Genomic DNA, 23412 nt, shown 5'->3' with positions numbered 1-23412 from the left:
CTTCTCTGCTACTCCGAAAATCCGCTCTGGGGTCACTTGGTATTGTTGCAGTGTTATGTGCAAGGGTCTAAGAACCGAAAGCATCGGTTTCCATCGAAAAATAGGTGGTGGGGTCAAATTTAATTTATCGGACCGCTTCAACATAATAACTTTCAAAGCTACTGTGGGAGATGTCGTCGCAAGGCCTTCACAGCCACGTGCGTCCGATGCAACAACCCCCTGATGGCTGGGGTTGGGGTCTTGACCTCGACATTTTGGACATACGGGCTTGCCCGTATTCGGGAGCCCGCAACCATAACAGAAGACTTTGGGATCCTCTCAATAGCCCTCGAACAAATGTCCGATCTGCCGACAATTCCAGCAGACCAAATAAGAATCACAACCTTGATCATTCGACTGAGGATTTCCTGAGATGCAGTTCATTTCCACCTCCTCTCCAGATTCAGCAGAATAGCTACTCAATTGGTTAAAAAGTTTGCTTGAAAGACGCTCCTCTTAAACTTCACTCTATTGCACTAACTTGCACAGCCCGCACACCGTGCTTATCGAAAAATTGAGAAGTTGCCTCTGAACGTCGGTTCTCAGCCCACGACGTAGCAACTCTACCAACTTGTCTTTCGTTAGGAATTTTCTAGCCTATTGGCAAGCAAACACACAGCTTGATATTAGCTGTTGAAATCTTCGAGTGGTCCGTGCATATGGTCCCGCATCAATTCAAGGATATCCCAGTCATCTAGAAACTCCTTAAACTGCTGGCGAAGAGTCACTCGATTCATCCGACAGACGCATGGTAATCCCAGTACCAATCTGCTGCTCTATCTCTGATTAGGGTGTGTCAATATGTACATAGCAGACCGGTATCCCCCTGTAGGGTTGAGCAAGTCAGAGGTTCCGTGAGAAATAAGAACTGATTGATGTGCAAACATGTTGGTGTGCCATCAAAAACCAGCTCCCAGGAGACCATAATAGTGATGATATTAAAGGATCGTGCCTAGCATCCGCAAGGAGAGTCGACATCATCCGATTCGCTATAATCGTTACAAGTAGTCAGGTCCGAGGCTTTCGTTAAATCGGCATGATTTACGCGTACATTACGTCTGTCATTATGTCTGTAACATTTATTTGACGGCAGTAATACGAATGAAGGCAATAAAATGTACGAAATGAAAATGAAAATATCGCAATGGGGAGGGAGGAAGGGGGGATAGATAGCTTCAGTCTGAATGGCAATACGCCACCGCAGCGTCTCAGGGGTTAGGTGAGGAAAGTGCAGGAGGACGCTATCACTACACCTGGCAGTTAGATATAAAATGCATATCCATTAAACGAGGAAAAGGAGAAATTTTAGGTCCAGTACAGATAACCGGCAGGAGTCGTCTGACTTGGTGACTAGGTCGATCACAGCATGGCGCCGAAACCGCCGCCTTTCGAACTCTAAGCGCCACGATAACCAAGAGGATGGTTCCATCTGCTGCAGCTGTTTCGCTACAATCTGTGGCGATTACTTCAACGGGTTCGCATAGGCAGCGGATGCAGTGGACTGAGGAAATGAACCTCTGTAACATCCGCTCCTACTACGAAATAACGGCGAGGCTGATGAGATTACACCTCGGCTGTGTGCTGATATTTCGCGGCTGTAGCTACAACCACTTGTGCATTTTGGTGCAATTACGGCTGTCAGAAGACTCGCTTTTACGTTATTAGTTTGAAAGACCGAAGGGATTCACCATGGAGAACTCGTTTGGAACGTCCTAAGTTGATTCAAATCAGCTCTGGCAATGCCAGCAGACGGGTGAAAAATAAAGTGCATAGGGTTTACAGGAACGATGCCATCCCCAGTGAGACACCCGAAGTTGAAATTCTGGACACTCTAAAGCAGAAATTTTCTATCGTGTGCAGTCGGTTGCGACAGTATGGCGAATGTCACTTCAGAAGTGTTCAGAATGCAACGTACGCAAGGAACCAGGGAGTTTTTTCAAGTGACTCAACGAATTGCAACAGAGGATCCAGACAGTACAGTTTTCATCATCATCAACGGCGCAAAACCGGTACCCGGTCTAGGCCTGCCTTAATAAGGAACTCCAGGCATCCCGGTTTTGCGCCGAGGTCCACCAATTCGATATCCCTAAAAGCTGTCTGGCGTCCTGGCCCACGCCATCGCTCCATGTTAGGCAGGGTCTGCCTCGTCTTCTTTTTCTACCATAGATATTGCCCTTATAGACTTTCCGGGTGGGATCATCCTCATCCATACGGATTAAGTGACCCGCCCACCGTAACCTATTGAGCCGGATTTTATCCACAACCGGACGGTCATGGTATCGCTCATAGATTTCGTCATTGTGTAGGCTACGGAATCGTCCATCCTCATGTAGGGAGCCAAAAATTCTTCGGAGGATTCTTCTCTCGAACGCGGCCAAGAGTTCACAATTTTTCTTGCTAAGAACCCAAGTTTCCGAGGAATACATGAGGACTGGCAAGATCATAGTCTTGTACAGTAAGAGCTTTGACCCTATGGTGAGACGTTTCGAGCGGAACAGTCTTTGTAAGCTGAAATAGGCTCTGTTGGCTGACAACAACCGTGCGCGGATTTCATCATCGTAGTTGTTATCGGTTGTGATTTTCGACCCTAGATAGGAGAAATTGTCAACGGTCTCAAAGTTGTATTCTCCTATCCTTATTCTTGTTCGTGTTTGTGTTTGACCAGTGCGGTTTGATGTTGTTGGTTGATTCGTCTTCGGTGCTGCCGTTGCCACCATATATTTTGTCTTGCCTTCATTGATGTGCAGCCCAAGATCTCGCGCCGCCTGCTCGATCTGGATGAAGGCAGTTTGTACGTCTCGGGTGGTTCTTCCCATGATGTCGATATCGTCAGCATAGGCCAGTAGTTGGGTGGACTTGAAGAGGATCGTACCTCTTGCATTCACCTCAGCCTCACGGATCACTTTCTCGAGGGCCAGGTTAAAGAGGACGCATGATGGGGCATCCCCTTGTCGTAAACCGTTGTTGATGTCGAATGTTCTTGAGAGTGATCCTGCTGCTTTTATCTGGCCTCGCACATTGGTCAGAGTCAGCCTAGTCAGTCTTATTAATTTCGTCGGGATACCGAATTCTCTCATGGCCGTGTACAGTTTTACCCTGGCTATGCTATCATAGGCGGCTTTAAAGTCGATGAACAGGTGGTGCAACTGTTGTCCATATTCCAACAGTTTTTCCATCGCCTGCCGCAGAGAGAAAATCTGATCTGTTGATGATTTGCCTGGAGTGAAGCCTCTTTGGTATGGGCCAATGATGTTCTGGGCGTATGGGGCTATCCGGCCTAGCAAGATAGTGGAGAATATCTTATAGATGGTACTCAGCAACGTGATACTTCTATAATTGCTGCACTGTGTGATATCTCCCTTTTTATGTATGAGACAGATTATGCCTCGTTGCCAATCGTCAGGCATTGATTCGCTGTCCCATACCTTGAGCACATGTTGATGAACCACTTGGTGTAACTGGTCGCCTCCATATTTAACCAATTCAGCTGTAATTCCATCGGCTCCTGGCGACTTATGATTTTTTAGCCAATGAATTGCACGGACTGTTTCTCCTAAACTTGGTGGTGGCAGTTATTGTCCGTCGTCTTCAGTTGGCGGGACCTCCAACTCGCCGATGTTCTGGTTGTTCAGTAGCTCATCAAAGTACTCAACCCATCGCTATAATATGCCCATTCTGTCGGAAATCAGATTTCTCTCTTTGTCTCGGCAGGATGAGCATCGAGGGGTATAAGGCTTCATCCTGCTGACTTGTTGGTAAAACTTCCGCGCCTGGTGCGGTTGCTCCCTGTACTTTTCTAGTTCACAGATTTGTTGGTTCTCCCAGGCTTCCTTTTTCCGTCTGTGAAGTCGCTTCTCCGCTCGACGGAGTTCATGATAAGTCTCTGCGCGTGCCCGCGTTCTTTGAGAATGCAACGTTACTCGGTATGCGGCATTCTTCCGTTCCGTTGCTAGCTTACATTCATCGTCAAACCAGCCGTTCCGACTCCTTTTGCGGCTGGGGCCAAGTATATTTGTGGCCGTATCCATGATAACGTTCTTCTGGTGGTTGTGAAGATCGTTAGTTGATGCTTCATCTCCAGGTCCTCTGTTGACTGCGGTTATTGCGGCATCCATTTCCCTCTTATAGGTGTCGCGGAGGGTTGTTTGTGGATGGCTTCAGTGTTCACTCTCACCTGATTGTCAGAGGGGATTCTAGGTGGTATTGTTATTCGAGCTCGGAGCACCATGCCAATTGTGATCCGAGTTTATATTGGCCCCCCCATATGTTCTGACATTCATCAAGGCTGAGAGGTGGCGGCGTTCGATCAACACGTGGTCAATTTGGTTGAAAGTGGTCCCGTCTGGAGAGGCCCACGTATGTTTGTGGACCGCTTTCCCCGCAAACCAGGTACTTCCAACAACCATTTCGTGTCACCCTGCTAATTGAATAGTCCGCAGTCCGTTATCATTTGTTTTATCGTGTAAGCTATGGGAGCCAACGTATCGCCTGAATACGGGCTCCTTCCCTACTTGGCTGTTAAAATCCCCAAGTATGATTTTGATATCATATCTGGGACAGGCTTCGAGGGTTCTTTCTACTGCCTCGTAGAAGGTATCCTTCTCCGACTCTGCAGTCTCCTCTGTAGGGGCGTGAACGTTTATGAGGCTTATATTTCTAAACTTGCCTCGCAAGCGCAGAGTGCATAGCCGTTCGCTTATGCTTTCAAAGCCGATAACAGCAGGTTTCATTTTTTGGCTGACTAAGAAACCTACTAAGAGCACATGGTTTACTGGATGGCCGCTATAATATATGGTGTAGTGGCTCTTCTCCAGGAAACCGGTCCCTGTCCATCGCATCTCTTGCAACGCTGTTACATCAGCCCTATATTGGGACAGGGTATCGGCTAGCTGCTTATCAGCTTCATCTCTGTACAGGAAGCGCACGTTCCATGAGAAAATGCGCAAATCGTTGTTCCTTTGTCGTTGCCGGGTCCGTCGTTTTAAAATCCGTCCTATCCGAGGCTCCTGTTGTGGCTTCGTAACATGTTGTTTTCCGTGTAGGGTTGTCAGCCCTACCCAACCCCCAACCTGGAGGACCAGTTGGTACAATTTGTCCCGTTTTTAGGCGCGGGAGACTCGCCTTCATCCTTCTCCGTCTGCAGCTTTTCGTCAAGAAAAAGCTCCCAGCGGTCACGTGGAGGTGGAGATAGGGTTTGGTAGTAGAGCTGTTGGTGTTGGTTCAGCAGGCATTTCCCAGGTTTTATGCTCCATCGTGGGTACCAATCCACGTTTCGCCCCGGGACCTATACTACCCTTTGACCCTACAGTTATCGGTGACGGAATATTGGAGTAGACTTTGAGGTTAGGAAGGAAGCGCCCTCTCACTACTCTTCTTTGCTCTTGTTATGGACACTGTCACACGGAACATCCAACATCCCGCGTGTTACCACTGCTTTATGCAGATGATGTCCTAGCATCTAATAGCAAAAATGATCTCAAGCAACTTGTCCAAAAGTGGAATGATGGCCTCATGCAGCACGGTCTCAAAATGAATCTAAATAAAACTGACTTTCTGACGACCGATCCCAATGAAATAGGCACAATCACTGTCAGCGGCAGCAACCTGCCTAAAAATGAGCGATGTAAATATCTCGGGTCTGGAATTACTCCATGCATTAGCATAACTCAGATGACGTGGCGTTCCACAACTGGTGTTCTTTGTGATCGACGTATCAACCAACGTCTCAAATTTAAAATTTACCGCAATGTTGTACTCCTGTCTCTCTCTCTCTATGGTTCTGAGTGTTGGACGACTATAAAAAAAATGAAATGAAATGGCGAAACTTATCACGACGATCACGGACATTATCATTACTTCAATTTTAAATATTAAATTTATATGTATCTTAACAAAGAGTGTCTCTGAAAAAGGCGAACGGGTTTTAATTCTGCACACACGCAGTCGATCCACTATTTTTTTTATTTTCACTCATTTCAGCTTAGCTCGCGTGACGGACTTACGCATCGGAAAGGACACGGGAACTTTGGTATAATAACACTTGAGGGATCGAAGTGTCCGAAGAACCACGAACTTCAAAAGTTCCACATGCAATCGGCCATTCTCGTATAACAAAATGTTCTTCTCTCAACGAGCAGATTAATTTAAATTGAAATACTGAATTTTAAAAATAAAAGGCTTTTTACATAATTATTAGTAAAACTTCTTTACGTGTACCTTGTCTTGCATGTACATATTTATGTATATATCGTCTTTGTATTATGCAACGTAATCCCCCTTTTCACAAGAAACATTAGCAAGAGGTTCTTAAGGAACGTAACCGAATGGCGAGGGATTACTGTATTCTAAAATATCAACGACATAAAAAGAAAGTAAATGCTTTTGCACCTAAATAACCATGTAAAAATGTATTTCCCACTAACATCATATGCATATATGTATAGATTGGAATTTACAGTTCAGTAAGCACATTTTCTGTGTTTACACCTCAACTAGTTGTAGATTCGTGTTGCGTTCAAAGAAATCCCTTATTTCTTGCAAGACTACAGACCTCAACTGAGGATCAATTCTCAGCCGTTCCATTAGAGCCCCTACGGCAGTGATCCCTACGACGCCCATTACACTTAGGGCCAGTACTTCACGTTGTCGGTCCGTAAGGTAATTTTGAATAATATCACCAACAGTCCGGAAATCACCTAAAAATGAAATCGTTAATGACATTCTACTCGTAATCAGTAATTAAACTTGCCAGCGATTGCACCTGCAGCTGCTGCCCCGATTGCACCACCTACAATTAGCCCGAGCCGTCCACCAATCAATCCGCCCAAAATAGTTGCGGCTCCAGTTACTGCTGCGCCCATGGTCGATTGGTTCACTACTATACGCAAATTTTCATTATCCACAACAACAGCTAAAGCAGTGACAAGCCTTTCGACATCAGCCATCTCTGAAATTAAGAATCTGTAGAAAATATGAATCTGCGCACTAATCGATCTCCACGTTATTGCCCTCGGTTCAAGTGACAGCTAGGCGGAGAAGTCGGCGGGAATTCCCCGAATTATATTCATGTAAGCATTCAGCCAACATGACCATGGTAATGCCACCAATGTTCGTGTAAAAGATAGACAAGGTAATATCATCCGAACATCATGTCCGCCATATTTGAATTTGGTGACGTCACTTGGATCGTGATTGTCGGGTAGCCCGTTTCGGTTTGAAAATCGTCGTATTCAATTGAGAAGTGTTAAAATTTGTGGTTTTAATGTTGCTTTTAATGTTGCTATCAAGACAAATTTTTGTCAAAAATTGAAAATGGTGCGGTGCGCGCGATTTTCTCGTTTTCCGAAGAATACCACAATTTGAGAATAGTGGAGAAAACTTGAAAAAAAATGTAAGGGGATCGACTTCAAAAACACTCATGTGCGTTCAAAACATTTTGTGCAAGGCAATTATAAGCTCGAAAACGTAGTTCTGGAGACTTTGCGAAGCGAAAGACGATTAAAGGACGACGCTGTTCCAAAAGAGTAAAGCTCAGGGGACGAAAAAGGTGGTAGAAGATGCTGTATCATCTTTTGAGAAGTAAGATGTTATTCAATTTGAAAATGAAATGTAAAAAATAGAAAAGGCTAAACGACTTCATCCAAAATGGAAACATAATTCATCAGACGCTACCTCGCCTCCGTCTTGTGAGCAGCGTGACCAAAAAGCAGTAGCCAGGTATTGTTTTTCGCTTATATTTATTCGTCGTGCCTCCTTCTTGGACGAAACCGACTAGCCTTTTCCTTTTTTTTTTCATTGGGTGCTTGCCCATGAACGAGGGGTTCGCGAATAAAAAGTGGCATAGCAATTTGCTGTGTGCTCAATATAATCCACCATTAAGTTGATGTTGGGTTTAGCACTGCCCAACAAAATAAATACAAATTTAATTTCCGATAATTGTAAAAAGTATTTCGCCTGTTCGTTGACTCGAAACGATGCCGACGTTCAAATAGAGTAAATTAACCTGAGGGTGGTGCGTTTGTTTCGGTAATCAAAATTAAATGTTTAAAATATTGTTGATGTTGATGACGATTGTAGCAAAGAATTGGAATTATTGGAGCTACAACGAGAAAACAAGCAACTCAAAGCTCGCAATAAAAAAATACTTAGGCGTCTACAAGTAGCAGAACGCGAATAAAAAGAAGAAGAAGAACGACTCTATGTTGTATCTTGAAGATCAGAAGTAGTTTTGAGCATAATAGGACCAACGACTGTATTTTGCATCCATATAAATATGTGCAAGTGGCTATGATTCGTGGTATTTATAAAAATTGGAAGCAAACCATGTATCACGATTATGATTGTGCTATGATCGCTTCAATATTTGAATATATAGTTGAGAGACTACGGAATATTAATTTCACTCTTGTAACTCTAGCTTCAAATATGGAAACCACTAATGTAGCATTACGCAGAGAACTTGTCGTTTAGTGGCCATGAAATCGTAAAGCCGTGGTTTGAAACATCAACAGTTGAAAAAATTTCTTCTTCTTTGATGTGCCGCATCTTATAAAATTACTACGAAATCATTTCATAAAGGGTAAATTCGTAAATACCGAACCAATAATTTTTGATCACAATATTAACAAATCTGTGATCAACTTACCAAATTGGAATTTCGAAATCGAATATCTCTAAGACTTTTCTACCGATTTTCATAGTTATGGATTTTATTCATAGATAGAGATATTACCCACAAATTTTAATTCATAACTTTCCTTTAGCCATATTAGCTCCAGAGATGCAAGATGTTCATTAAATTTCACTACACATTATATCGATCCAAGTAACGTCCTCAGCAATTTGACCTTTACCTTGTCTAGTCTGTGTACACTAGATGCAGCTTATTCAATATATTATATATTCCGTAATTAAATTTAAATATTATTCTCAATGGCGAGTAAAGTGAGTGTGACAGATAAGATAAGACAGTTCAAAAAAGGAAAAGGACTCTAGAAAAGTAGGACTTCCTATGGAGCCCAAGAAAAGCAATAGGCGAAAAGCTGGCGATTGTCGCGGCTGTGATTTGTAAATGCTGATCTGTGCCTGAATTTGAAATACCCGAGCAAAAAATATAGATGTAAAAAAGAATTGAAAAGTATCCGGATGACTTAGCAGTTACGGCACTAGGCTATCGCAGCGGAAGGTCGCAAATCAAATCTCACTGGTGGCAGAGAGATACTCTTTGTGAATAAGTACCTGGATTAAATCAGGGGAATAATCCCGGACGAGCTCAATGCTGACCACATTGCCTCCTACAGTGTACTGTTACGGTCGGAAATAAAGGGCTTTAACACACTTCAAGGCCCATATCTAGCCAGATTATTGCACTAATGATTCGTCTTTTTCTTCAGTCTTTGTCCCGTTCACAAGCGGGGTCGGCTCGTCGTGATCGGCTTCGCCATTTGGCTCTATCGAATGCCTGATCTGGGTGTAAACTCGAGGTTTTCAAATCCCCATCCAGCGTATCAAGCCACCGTTGTTTAGGTCTGCCTTTTGGTCGTTTACCATCGACTTCGATGTTCAGACCAATCTTGGCAAGTGAATTCTCGTTTGCACGAATTGCGTGGCCATACCATCGAAGACGCCTCTCTCGCAACTTTTCCACGATCGGTGCAACCCCATAACGATCGCGTATATCCTCATTTCGGATGTGATCTAAACGTGTGACGCCACTAGTTCAACGTAGCATCTTCGTCTCCATTACCGCAAGACGCCGTTCACTATCTTTTATAGTCGGCCAACACTCAGAACCATAGAGAGCGACTGAACGGACGACATTGCGGTTCTCCATTGGCTGATAGCGTTGACCCGAAGTATTTAAATTGCTCAGTTCTGGGCAGATCACTGCCGCTGACAGTGATTGTGCCTGTTTCATGGGGATCGGTCGTCAAAAATTCAGTTTTGTTTAAATTCAATCTGAGACCGTATTGCATGAGGCGATCATTCCATTTTTGAACAAGTTGCTCGAGATCATTTTTGCTATCAGATGCTAGGAAAACATCATCTGCATAAAGCAGTGTGTAGGGCGCTGGACGTTGGATATCCCGTGTGACGGTGTCCATAACAAGGACAAAGAGGAGTGGTGAGAGGGCACTTCCTTTATGAACACCAACAGAGACACGAAGCGGTTTTGATACACCCGCCATACTTCGAACTTTACTTTTCGGATCGTGGTAGAGTAATTGAACCCAGCGTACGAGTTCTTCTGGCACGAAGTGTTGTCGTAAAGCATACCAGATGAGTTCGTGTGGTACACGGTCAAACGCTATTTCTAGATCCAGAAAGGCAATGTAAAGAGGGAGATGCTTCTCACGGTGTTTCTCCATGAGTAATCGCGCAGCGTGTATTGCGTCAGTATTTCCGCAGTTCTTGACAAATCCGGCTTGATTCACGGTTATTTCAACGATTTCGCGAATACGGTTGTCCAGAATGCGTTCAAAAATCTTCATGGTATGGGAAAGTAACCAGACCGGACGGTAATTTGAACATTCTGCTGGACTACCTTTCTTTTTCCATATTGGAACAGTGGTACTTTCTTGCTAGTCAGATGGTGTTCTTCCTTCCTGAATAACCCGCTTAAAGAATTCACTGAGCCACAGTGTTGGGTCCCAGCTCTTCGCTTTCCAGAGCTCAGATGCGATGTCGTCAGGTCCTGTTGCTTTCCCCAATTTCATTTGTTTTATTACCTTCTCGACTTCAGTTGCGCTGACTGGTGGAACTGCTCCAAATGTCGGCAATGATTGTGGAAGTGGAGGATGAACAAATTCTTCAGTTGAAATCTGCTCGAAGTATTCTCGCCATCTATCCGTTGTGGCTCGACGGTTGGTAAGCAACGTACCGTTCTTGTCATTAACGCAGCAGAAGTGTTCGATATCCTGTGTGCGTTCATTACGGCTTTTAGAAAGTCCATACAGATCTCTCTCGCCATCCCGAGTGTCCAGTTTATCGTAAAGATTTTTGAAATGATTCGCTCGGGTGACAGTGACCGCTTTCTTTGCTTCCCGGTTGGCATTCTTATAAATTTGCCAATTAGCAGGCGTTTTATCGTCGAGAAATTTGTGGTAGAGGCGTTTCTTTTCACGGACCTTCATTTCAACATCATCATTCCAAAGCCAAGTATCTCGGTTGATGTACCGCTTACCCGGCTTGGTAACCCCGAGGGTTGCAGAGGCCGCTTTGTGGATCGTGTCTTTCATTTGGTTCCATTATTCTTTCACCAATTGCGCTAATAATTATTATTATAAAATAAGAATTGTTAACATTGGAGAACACTGAGAATGTTGACACTGGTTTTGTTGATCACTTGGCCGCAGTAAGTGATAAGGAGGAAAGAACGAGCCTGGATCCTTTCATCAATGCATATGAATGGAAGACCGAGTAGCGAAAATGGCTAAAGTGGAAAACTGTCTAAAGAAAATGGATAACACGCTGAATGTACTTTATAAACTCCACAGACCGAAGCACAATGTCCACCGCTATACTAAAGTAGCGGTCCTTAAGGATTCCTGCGAAAAGGCGATGAGCGAAATCCACTTAAAACACGATCCACAAAGGGACCTATACAATCCTCGGGATCACCACGCCAGCCAGGTAAGCGGTTCATTAACCGAGATTCTTAGCTTTGGAATGACGATGATCAAATGAAGGTCCGGGAAAAAAAACTTCTCTACCATAAGTTTGTCGATGATAAACAACTAGCCAATTGGCAAATTCAGAAGAATGCCCACCGAGAAGCAAATAAAACTATCGCTATTGGCGGAACTGTACATTAAAAAGATCTTCACGATAAGTGTCTAGCCAGTTAGTTAGGATGGCAAGAGAAATCTATACTGATTTGTCAAAAACCGACACCAATGCACATAGGATATCGAACAGTTCTGCTGCGTTAATTACAAAAACGGTATTTTGCTTATCGATCGACAAGAAGCAACATATAGATGAGCAGATTTTATTGGAATCTGGTCACTATCCCATACCATGAAGGTTACTGAACATATTCTTGACAACCATATTTGCGACATCGTTCCAACAATCGTGAATCAAACCGGGCTTAGTGAAGAACTATTGACGCAATATAGGCTGCGCGGTTACTCATGAAGAAACATTATGAGAAACATCTCCTTCTTTACATTGCATTTCTACATCTAGAGCAGGCCTTTAACGATGTGCCACATGAACTCATCTGGCATGCTCTGCGGCAACACCTAATACCAGAAGAACTCATGAGCTGGGTTAAATTGCTCTACCACTATTCGAAAAGTCAAGTTCGAAGTGTGGCGGGTATATCAAAACGCTTTGTGTTTCTGTCGGTATTCATCAAGAAAACATTCTCTCACAACTCTCATCTTCACACTCCTCTTTGTTTTTGTTTTCGGTATTGTCACACTGGACATAAAACGTGCTTCATGCAAATGATGTTTTCCTATTGCCTCACAGCAGAACTGATCTCGAGCAACTTGTTCAAAAATTGAGTGATCGCCTCATGCAACACGGTCTCTTACTGAATCTGACTAAATCAAAGTTTTTGACGACTGATCCCAATGAAACAAGCATCATCACTGTCAGTGGCAGTGACCTGCCCAATGCTGAACGATTTAAATAACTCGAATCAATGCTATCTCCAGTGGTGAATTGCGTTATGAAATTGCTTCACGCATCAGCACAACTTGGATGAAATTTCTTCCCACCAAATTCCAAAAATCCGAAATTTACCACAGTGTCGTCCGTCTTTTTGCCCTTTATTATTTATATGGTAAAAGACAGTCTCGCGGTAATGGAGACGAGGATGTTGTTTTGGACCAATGACGTAACACTGATCACATTGGAAATGAGGATACCCGCAATCAATATGGGGTTGCACCGGCCGCGGAAAAATTGCGAGAGGTGTCTTCAATGATATACTGATGTAATTCGCGTTAACGAGAATTCACTTGCCAAGACTAAAAGGCCGACCGAAAAAAGGGTTGCCTGATACGCTGGATGTGCGATTTTGAAGCCTAATTACTCCGTCCAGGTCAGCCATTTGAGAGAGCAAAATAACGCAACCGGTCAAGACGAGGCGTCTCCGTTTCCTCGCGGAGGAAACATATGTCATTCGCAAGGGGCATGCAAGTAAACTGATCGCCTTCTGTAAAAATGTTATATTAAACAGCGAATGTAAATTCGAAATGTTCCAGTCATCTAAAGTCAATGGTTTGTGGCGAAAATCGTGACAAGAGTTTGACAAGCAACATTTTCTTTGTCAAACTTTTATTCGATTTTTTCCATTACCAAATTTAACCCTAGGTCATTAGTTACCTAGGGTTAAATTTAGTGGTGTTTTGCAGATGGTGTCGGGTTGTATGGCGACAGCTTGAGTTTATAACGGTATCATGTATAAAAATGTTCATTTGAACATTTTGAAAAATAACTTAAAACTATCTGTAGAATAATTGGGACTTTTCAATAAATTTATGTTCCAATCAGATAATGACCCAAAGCATTGTCCGGGAATTTTAAAAGAATGGACTTCGTATAACGTATTCAGATGACTCAAAACTTCGCCCCAATCAGCAGATGTCAACCCCATTGAGCATCTCTGAGCACACCTAAAGCAATCAATATACAAAATAAATATTTGAAAAGAAAGCAAGTTTGCACAGTTCGATGCCTAGCAGACTAATAAAAGTTTTAAATTGTAAGGTTATCCAATGAAGTACTGAATTTTTACATACTTTTATTTATTTCACTTCTGTTGTACTTAATATGTGGCCAATCTCCTTGCTTGGATTGAAGTATGTATTATGTATTTTAATTATCCGGTGTGAAATAATCTACACTTTAAAATATATATATATCAAAGTTGCTTAACTGTTTTGATTTTTATTCTCTACATAAATTGTACCTACAATATTTAAAAAGATTTCTCGGGTGTGTTAAGTGAATCAATACTTTTGGGACTGGCTGTATTTTTAGAGCCAAATTTCATATAGGCCCATCATCTTGAATGTTTCAAATTTTTTCGATTTGGCAGTTTCGGAAAATTAGTCCTACCTAAGAAGACTATATACAGGAGTTTCAACTTTCAGGGCATTCTTTGAAATTTGCGTGACCAAAATTGCTGGTATTAGTGCCGTGTTAGTGATGCAAAGATTCATTTCGGATTAATGGTAACGGATCTTAATGGAATTGCTGAGCGAATGATGCTTAAAAATTCCCCTGTAGGAAGCTTGGTGGAAGCAAATACGCACAACATTCTTGGCAATTGATACGTCTTTACTCTTCTAGGAAGTGAGCTGGACATAAGTAGATGCATCGAAGATCAATCAATGCTGACCACATTTGCCTCCTACAGTGTACTGTTACGGTGTTGAATGAAGTGTTCTAACAGACTTCAAGGCCCTGATCCAATATGGATTGTTGCGCCAACGATTATTATTAGTGACTTCCAAAGCGTTACGAAGATATTCGTTACATATTATATTATCCTTTCCTTAATGCTATTCAGAATGTCATTTTAAATTGGTTGAAAATAAATACTGAGAAATGTCGAATTTCGTATAAGAAAATCATCTACTCATACCACAAGTAAAATATAAAATTCAGCATATAACTTACACCCCGTCGTTGACGTCAACATTTGCGGCGGGAAGTTAGCTGAATGCCCATCTGCATACAATTTGGGGAATCCCCCTATTTACTCTATCTATGTGTCACTTGATGTAGAGTGGTGAAGAGCATTTCAGTGTGCAAATTGAACGTTCAACAGGTTTTCCGTTTTCAGGATGTCGGGTATTGTAAGGTTCGCCAACGCATTAGCAGATATCGCGGATAATGAGGATTTGCGTGTAACAGTGAAAAGCTCAGTGAAAGGTGCGGGAATAACAGCAATCGGGGCTTTATTGGGCGGATTAGTTGGAGGACGGCGCGGACTGCTTGCAGGTGGTACAATCGGGGCACTAGCTGCAACTGCAATGGCTGGCAAGTGTTGCTACTGGTTAAAGTTAATTTTCATTAACAGCTTATTTTTTAGACGATTTCCGGTCTGTTGGTGATATTATCCGAAATGATCTTACAAGCAGCCAACGTGAAGAGCTGGTCGAAAGTGTAATGCAGGCTGTAGGGTACACAACCTTAGGGGCTTGTATGAAAATGATGAACGTAAATCCTCAGTTGAGGTCAATGGCTTTACAAGCAATAAGGGATTTTTTTGGACACAATTTGGATCTACACATAATTGGCGCGTAAACCAAATCGCGAAAAACGCGTTTCCTGAAATGTAAATTGTAATCTGTGTATGCACATACGAAATATATTTTTGTGTGGTTAGATTCAAACCAGAATCTGACTCATTGTATGGAAAGGTGATTTGATTTATGTACTTTGTAATTAGTCGTTATCAGCGTTTTGCGTTTTATTTAGCATAAGTTACCGAATCTAATACAATTCGAAACATTTACCAACTTTTACTTTTTCTTCAAATCTCAGTTTTTTCTCCTCCCCATTTGCTTCTCAAAAATAAAAAAGATAAGAATGTGTAGCAAATCGTAATCATGAACGGCGCAATAACCGATGCCTTAGAAACGAATTCGAAATATCCCAGTTTTCTACTGAGGTTTCGTAATTCAATATCGGTAACAGATGTCTAGCGTCCCGACTTACGTAATCGTAGGCAAGGTCTGGCACATTTTCTACCCTAAATTTTATTTCTATTTACTTTCCAGGCTCAATAGGGAAAAGAAAACACTACGGCCTTTCACTCTGGGAGCGATGAAATTGTATGAATCGTCATCGTCTGATATCATGAGTTAATAGAGAAGCAGGTTGAAATCGTGAATCTGTATCCATTCTCGGTTGAACAAAAGAATCTTACGACATATCCTACAACTATAAAAAAGATACCCAGCACTTTCCAGAGCAGATTCTTTGTGTGAATGGCTATTGGAAATTTGCGTCTAATTTAATTTTAAATTATTGTACAAGTGAAACCACTATGGACTCAAAGTTCCTCACATAGGGAAACACAAAACACTTCATACTTGAAGCACCCAGCTTGCGGTTTCCCCGACTTGAATTACGAGCGAGTTAGTACGGTTCGGCAAATTGTTAGTTAAGTTAGATATTTCGATTCTGGCCCATGTGGCGAATGTATTAGCCACGCCCCCAAAATCGGCGAATGCTAGGCTCTTAAGCACGGCGTTGCAGAGTATAAGAGAACGCGCTAACATTTTTTCACCTTACGACTGGACGATCAGTTCACCGCTGGAAAATTCATACCAGATTCCCTAATCAAATCGTTATGGTTATGTCTCATCCCATCCAATATTCGTGCCATTTTACATGTCAACGTTCAAGATTATCTGGAGAAACTCTTGATCACTTCAAAGTAGTCCTTCCGATTGTAGCACACACGGTTCCTCACGCTAAGCAAGCATCTGGGGCAAAGCTAGCGCTGACCTTCATAAACCACCCACCATGTTCATCCCTCAATCAGACAGTGAAAAACTAGCCGAAAAGGCGGCAGACAGTAATTCCTCAAAATTGAGCCTAGTGATCCTCGACCTGACGTCACAGCCTTCCCTATTTCAGCGGTTTACGAATAGGGTACGGTAAGGTCTTGACTGTTCATTTTCTACCTGAACGATTTTTGGGTCGCACTAAATACAAACAATGCACAGTTGGAATATCTACATAGGGCATGTTATTAATGGAGGTTTCTCTCTGGTGGATTCAATTTGGACGTTAAAAAAGCCCGCCACCGTGATTCCTCGGAACCATAAACTGTTATCGACGTTTTGTCCGCAACGCTACAAACTTCCTTCAACAATTACTGTGCAGGGGCTAAAAAAGGAAAAAAAAACTGTTATCGCGGTTGTTTTCAAAAAATGCAAGAATAGTCTTAATAATTCTGTGCTAAACGTGCATTTCCAGGCTAATGCACTCCTTAGGCTCGTTATCAACGCATCGGATATTGCAGTTTGTGCAGAAGCAGAACAGTCAGCAGTTTCCATTAGTCTTCTATCAAAGGAAGTTTTCTGGCCTGAAATCGGGATACAGTGTGTACAAGCGTGACCTATTAGCCATTTTCACATTATTTGAGGGACTACAGGTTCCCCGTGTTGCAGACCAGACGCTGCTTATGTACGTTGACAAAGCTTCGGCATTTCTATTGAGTTACATATCCCAATTCACTGTGGACTTTCATTCATTTATTGTGGAAAACTGCTGTATTAAACCACATTCCTAAATAACTTGCGAGAAATTTGTCCTGTACCTATGATCCACTGAGGTCGACAGTCGCGTCCAGATGGGTTAACGTGAGTTCGCGCCATTTAGGTCTAACCTCATGGCCTTCTTAAGACATGGTTTGAATTTGTCACCAAAATCAGCATAGCTCAGAATCCATAATGATGGACGCAAGACTTATCTAAATCTCAATCGAACTGAGGAGTATGGCACCCGAGTTGTATGCGAAACTGCACGCCTAAGGCCCGACAGTCAACACTTTCCATGGTACCAGATAACCTCTGGTGAAACTGCGTTGACGAAGTCACTTCAGATGAGTCTCCGTGCAGACTCAGGTTTAAACGCCCCAGGTCTTGGAACATTCGCTTACTCCATTACGACGAGCAAGTCAATGTGAATAGAGTGTTTCCCCATGCCATTACGTGGAGGTTCTCCTCGGCCCCTTGGTATTGATTCAGACGGCAGAGATGCTGCCCCGTCTACCTCCTCGCCACCTCAAAGCAGAGATTGACAGGAAAATTTTATGTGGATGGTGTGCGGAAGTCTTTATCGTCACCCTGCAGTTGGCCACATCAAATTCTCAAGCAACTGTCGGAAATTCTCTATGAAATTGTGTAAACGTAACAATGAGGAAACCCAAGCCAGCATTCATGGAAGCGGAATCAGACATACAGCCACCATTGCCTACTGCATTCAAGGCACTACACTTATGTCCTTATACTCTGCCTCCCGAGGACTTATCTGGACTACTTCAACCAATTCCTTGAGCTCACCAATGCAACAAAATCACGTTCCAAGCACGCATGATCCATCAATAGAGACTAGACCTAAAGGTATAAGTCTTTTGCACGCCAGCATAAGAGCGTATCCGCCCAGCAGAAAGCGCGTCTAGATCAACAGCGCCAACCGTAATCATTTCATCATGATATCTCCCATAAAATGCCACTCAGAATGACTTTTACGAACGCGTAGGCATTCCCGGCTTAGTGTGAATTGCCGCTCTCATAGAAGAGAAATCGATCCCTAGTGAGACACGACGCGTTCGACTATTTCATTGTTTTGACATTGTAATATTAACCAATACTCGATGCAAGTCATTCATTTTTTTCTGGTCAGCATAGCATTGCTTATTCGCTCTCTGATGAGTCGAAATTCAATTTGCAGCGATCTGACAGTCCATCCTCAGTGCGAAGAAGAAAAGGAGGGAGATTTGACCCTCAATGTGTTGTACGAACTGCACACCATTCTTCCTCAGTAATGATGTGAGAATACATAACATCCAAAGGAATTACTAGTTTTTCGTTTCTAAGCGGTGCTATCAACGCAGAAAAGTTATCCAAGATTGCGTTGTTCAGACGGTAGGAGCACTGTATGAGCACTTTGATGAAGTAATGTTTCAGGACGATTCGGCTCCGTGTCATAAAGCTCGTGTTTTATCCGCAATATGGTGCTTATTCATGGGTAACATTATTGCAAAAAGGAGTTTGGCATATAGTCTCTGCCATGGCCAGGAAACAGTCCAGATTTGAACCCCATAGAGACCTTATTGTCATTAATGAAGCGACTGCAACGAGGATCGATAAGGAACAAAGCAAATCTAGGAAAAACTTTAAAAAAAGATATGACTTAATGAAATCCCGGACGATTTAATTGACAATTTATACCAATCGATGCCCACACGAGTTGCAGAGATGATTAGGGCAAAAGGTGGTCACACGAAATACTAAAGACCGAAAAAAAAGCCAATTTGAAATTTATAGATATCTTCATTTATCTATTCATTTATAGATACCTTCATTTATCTACTTTCATTTAAAAAAAAATTGTTTGCATATATGTTTTTTCGACGTTTTTTTTTTTGTACACACAAATCTTCGACGAACTCAAAACTTCAACTTTCCACCATATTATTTGAATAGAACTTCTGCTGGTGTGAACAATAAGAACTTCACACGCAATCACATGAAGCACAACTTTATTCTCTAGCTTCATAATAAACCCGAAAAACCCCTTTTGAACTTGGATTTTCTTTCACACTCTCAGTGCAGAGCTCTGAAACAAAACATGCTCTCTGTTCAAAGATGGGAACAACAACAAAAGAACCCTGCGGCAAAAACCCAAACATTATCTGGCTTCTTTAATTTTCCAACCTCAACTATTCGCCCTGGAGACCAATTCGCTGACGTAGGTCAAAAAGAATCTGCAACTGAATAATCACAGCCAGAACTATCTTCGATTCTCGCTACACTATCCAATAATAAGAACCAGTTCATCAAGACTATTAGCACCATGATCCAGGTGCTACTGAAAAACCAAAACATGATGCTGCAGATGCTTTTAAATAAAAAATAATTACTATCAGAATTGTACACTGGAATGCGAGCGGTCTAAACTAACACAAAGGCAAAGTTATACTCTTCTCGCAGGATATTGATTTATTTCTAACACCAGAAACTCACTTACAAGGAAACACTAATAAGTTCAACGTTCCCGACCACATATTTTATGATGGTATACATCAGCAGAGGTGAATCAGCTATTTCGATTAAACGTCAGCTCAAACACTATCTACTGGAAGTAAGCACTGAGGACTTTATCCAAAGGGCCTGTTTATTCCTGCAGATGTAGTCAGGTGAACTTACGATATCCTCGATTTATTGCCACTCGTTCTTTAAAACTTTAGGGAACAAATTCATCGCTACTACTGACTACAATACCAAGCACACCCTCTGGGGCTCAAGGTTAGTCTCTCCTAACGGAATACCACGACACTGTGCAATGTGGATTTTAAAACAACGAACCCGGCAACGAAAAATTAATAACGATTTGCGCATTTTCTAATGGAACGTGCGCTCCCTGGACAGAGATGGAGCTGCCAAGCAGCTAGCCGATACCTTGTCCCAATATAGGGCTGATGTAACACCGTTACAGAAGATGCGTTGGAGAGGGACAGGTTTCCTGAAGAAGAGTCGCTGCACCATACATTATAGCGGTCATACTGTAAACGATGTGCTCAGAGTAGGTTTTTTAGTCAGCCAAAAAATTAAACCTGCTGTTATCGACTTTGAAAACATAAGCGAACGGCTAGGCACTCTGTGCTTGCGAGGCAAATTTAGAAATATAAGCCTCATTAACGTTCACGCTACTACAGAGATTGCAGAGTCGGAGAAGGATACCTTTTACGAAACAGTCCCAGACATGATGTCAAAATCATACTTGGGGATTGTAGCAGCCAAGTAGAGACGGAGTCCGTATTCAGGCGATACATTGGCTCCCACAGCTTACATCAAAATGCAAATGATAACGAACTGCAGATTATTCAATTAGCAGTGTCACATGAAATGATTGTTGTAAGTACCTGGTTTGCGGGGAAAGCGGTCCACAAATATATGTGGGCCACTTTCAACCAAATTGACCACGTGTTGATCGAACGCCGCCACATGTCAGCCTTGATGAATGTCAAAACTCCACAACACGGCCCTCCGCAACACCTATAAGAGGGAAATGGATGGCGCAATAACCGCAGTCAACAGAGTTCCTGGAGATGAAGCATCAACAAATGATCTTCACAATCACCTGAAGAACGTTATCATTGATACGGCCACAAACATACTTGGCCCCAGCCGCAAGAACAGTTGGAACTGCTGGTTTGACGATGAATGTAAGCTAGCAACGGAACGGAAGAATACTGCATACCGAGTAATGTTGCATTCTCAAAGAACGCGGGCATGCACAGAGGCTTATCACGAACGGCGAGCGGAGAAGCGACTTCACAGATGGAAAAAGGAGGCCTGGGACGGAAAGCAAGTCTGGGATGGAAAGGAAGCCGGAGAGAGCCTGTGAACTCACAGAGAGAAACCGCACCAGGCGCGCAAGTTTTACCAACAAGTCAGCAGCCTGAAGCCTTACACACCTCGCTGGTCATTCTGTCGAGACAAAGAGGGAAATCTGAATTTCGACAGAATGGGCATATTGGAGCGATAGGTTGAGTACTTTGATGAACTACTGAACAACCAGAACATCGGCGAGTTGGAGGTCCCGCCAACTGAAGACGACGGACAAATACTGCCACCACCAAGTGTAGAAGAAACAGTCCGTGCAATTCATCGGCTTAAAAATCATAAGTCGGCAGCAGCCAATGGAATCACAGCCGAATTGGTTAAATATGGCGATCAATTACATCAAGCGGTTCATCAACTTGTGCTCGAAGACAGCGAATCAATGCCTGACGATTGGCAAAGTGGCATTATCTGTCTCATACATAAAAAGGGAGGATATCACACAGTGCAGCAATTATAGAGTTATCGCGTTGCTGAGTACCATCTATAAGATATTCTCCGCTATCTTGCTAGGCCAGACAGCCAAATACGCCCAAAACATCATTGGCCTATACCAAAGAGGCTTCACTCCAGGGAAATCAGCAACAGATCAGATTTTCTCTCTGCGGCAAGCGATGGAAAAACTGACATCAGTTGCATCATCTTTTCATCGACTTTAAAGCCGCCTATGATAGCATAGCCAGAGTAAAACTGTACACGGCCATGAGAGAATTCGATATCCCGACGAAATTGATAAGACTGACTAGGCTGACCCTGGCCAATGCGCGAGACCAGATAAAAGCAGCAGGATCACTCTCGAGACCGCTCAACATCAAGAACAGTCTCATACAAGAGGATGCCCTATCATGCGTCCTCTTCAACCTGGCCCTGGAGAAAGTGATTCGCGATGCCGATGTAAATGCGAGACGCACCATCCTCTTGAAGTCCACCCAATCACTGGACTACGCTGATGATATCGACATCATGGGAAGAACAAACCGGGATGTACAATATACCTTCATCCAGATCGAGCAGGCGATCACAACCGATAACAGCTACGACGATGAAATCCGCGCACGTTTATTGGCAGCCAACAGAGCCTATTTCAGCTTGCAGAAACTGTTCCACTGAAAACATCTCACCATAGGGTCAAAGCTCCTACTGTGTAAGACAATGATCTTGCCAGTCCTCATGTATTCCTCGGAAACTTGGGTTCTTAGCAAGAAAAATTGCGACCTCTTGGCCGCGTTCGAGAAAAGAATCCACCGAAGAATTTTTGGCCTCCTACATGAGGATGGACGATTCCGTAGCCTACATAACAACGAAATCTATGACCGGCAGGTTGTGGATAAAATCAGGCTCAATAAGTTACGGTGGGCGGATCACTTAACCCGCATGGAAGAAGATGATCCAGTCCGGAAAGTCTATAAGGGCAATATCTATGGTAGAAAAAGAAGACGATGCAGACCCTGCTTAAGATGGAACGATGGCGTAGGTCAAGATGCCAGACAGCTTTTAGTGATATTGAATTGGACCTCGGCGCAAAACCGGGATGTCTGGAATTCCTTATTAAGGTAGGTCTAGACCTGATTCCGGTTGTTGTGCCGTTGATGATGATGATGATAATGATCATTGCGGTACTCAATAAGTCAAAGAACAGTTCTTTACAAACTGGGATGACGAAAAAACCCATTAAGTGGCAAATATACAGACAGGAAATCGGCAACAGTGCTTGGTTAGACATTAGTTTAAAGATCAAATCTGATATTGACGAAGTGCTTGAGCGCTTCAACGAAATTATACTGCAAGTCACTCTACAGGAACTCCAAAATCTTCAAAGAGAGACGATTTCAAAGAAGTCTAATCGTCGACAATCTTTGGTTCTGAATGGTGATGTGAGATACTTACTTTTTAATTTAACCACCGCATCATTGCAGAGCTGCCATCGATATGGATTCCCAGAGTCGAACCGCTTGTATTTGATAAACAACATTGTTATTTATTTATAAAAGTGAAGATAATAACGAATTAATGAAACGCAATACAGTGGCCTATAAAAGACAATGAACGGCACCTCGCAATGATAGAGACGAAGAAGTTACTTCGGACCAGTGGCGTAACACGCCATGGTTACATCCGAAATGAAAATATCCGCCATCAATTTGGGGTGGCACAGATCATGGAAAAAGTGCAAGAGAGGCTTCTTCGATGATATGATCACATAATGCTAACGAGAATTCATTTGTCAACATTGGTCTGGACATAGAAGTCGATGGGAAAAGACCAAAAG

General features: G+C 42.8%; 2 protein-coding genes across 3 annotated transcripts; one reads left to right on the top strand and one right to left on the bottom strand.

The window, feature by feature from the left end:
- Window positions 1–6415: 6415 nt before the first annotated feature.
- Window positions 6416–23166, bottom strand: LOC119657115 (protein C19orf12 homolog). Its single transcript, XM_038063875.1, has 3 exons — window positions 23031–23166; window positions 6788–6985; window positions 6416–6734 (listed from the first exon to the last, which is right to left on the bottom strand). Exons 1-3 carry the CDS (start codon window positions 23113–23115, stop codon window positions 6520–6522), a joined length of 498 nt encoding a protein of 165 aa, XP_037919803.1. The 5' UTR covers window positions 23116–23166; the 3' UTR covers window positions 6416–6519.
- On the top strand, window positions 7488–15415 carry LOC119657116 (protein C19orf12 homolog). 2 transcript variants are annotated; one of them, XM_038063877.1, is made up of 3 exons: window positions 7488–7617; window positions 14843–15039; window positions 15092–15415. In XM_038063877.1, exons 2-3 carry the CDS (start codon window positions 14844–14846, stop codon window positions 15304–15306), a joined length of 411 nt encoding a protein of 136 aa, XP_037919805.1. In that variant the 5' UTR covers window positions 7488–7617; window position 14843; the 3' UTR covers window positions 15307–15415. The 2 variants fall into 2 exon arrangements, with proteins under 2 accessions (XP_037919805.1, XP_037919804.1); XM_038063876.1 differs by lacking the exon at window positions 7488–7617 and adding an exon at window positions 13580–13853.
- Window positions 23167–23412: the final 246 nt, after the last annotated feature.

Source organism: Hermetia illucens, chromosome 5, assembly GCF_905115235.1.
Source record: "Hermetia illucens chromosome 5, iHerIll2.2.curated.20191125, whole genome shotgun sequence".
Lineage (NCBI taxonomy): Eukaryota > Metazoa > Arthropoda > Insecta > Diptera > Stratiomyidae > Hermetia > Hermetia illucens.
This window is presented reverse-complemented; position numbering and strand designations above follow the sequence as displayed.

Bases quoted from the DNA above. Each gene is read 5' to 3' on its own strand.
- LOC119657115 (XM_038063875.1), bottom strand. From the start codon at position 23,115: ATGTTGTTTATCAAATACAAGCGGTTCGACTCTGGGAATCCATATCGA. The intron at 6,986-23,030 runs GTAAGTATCTCA...TCTTAATTTCAG, and splicing joins TGCGGTGGTTAAATTAAAAA to AGATGGCTGATGTCGAAAGG. The intron at 6,735-6,787 runs GCAAGTTTAATT...TTTCATTTTTAG, and splicing joins AGCTGCAGGTGCAATCGCTG to GTGATTTCCGGACTGTTGGT.
- LOC119657116 (XM_038063876.1), top strand. From the start codon at position 13,825: ATGTGGCCAATCTCCTTGCTTGGATTGAA. The intron at 13,854-14,842 runs GTATGTATTATG...TTCCGTTTTCAG, and splicing joins ATCTCCTTGCTTGGATTGAA to GATGTCGGGTATTGTAAGGT. The intron at 15,040-15,091 runs GCAAGTGTTGCT...CTTATTTTTTAG, and splicing joins AGCTGCAACTGCAATGGCTG to ACGATTTCCGGTCTGTTGGT.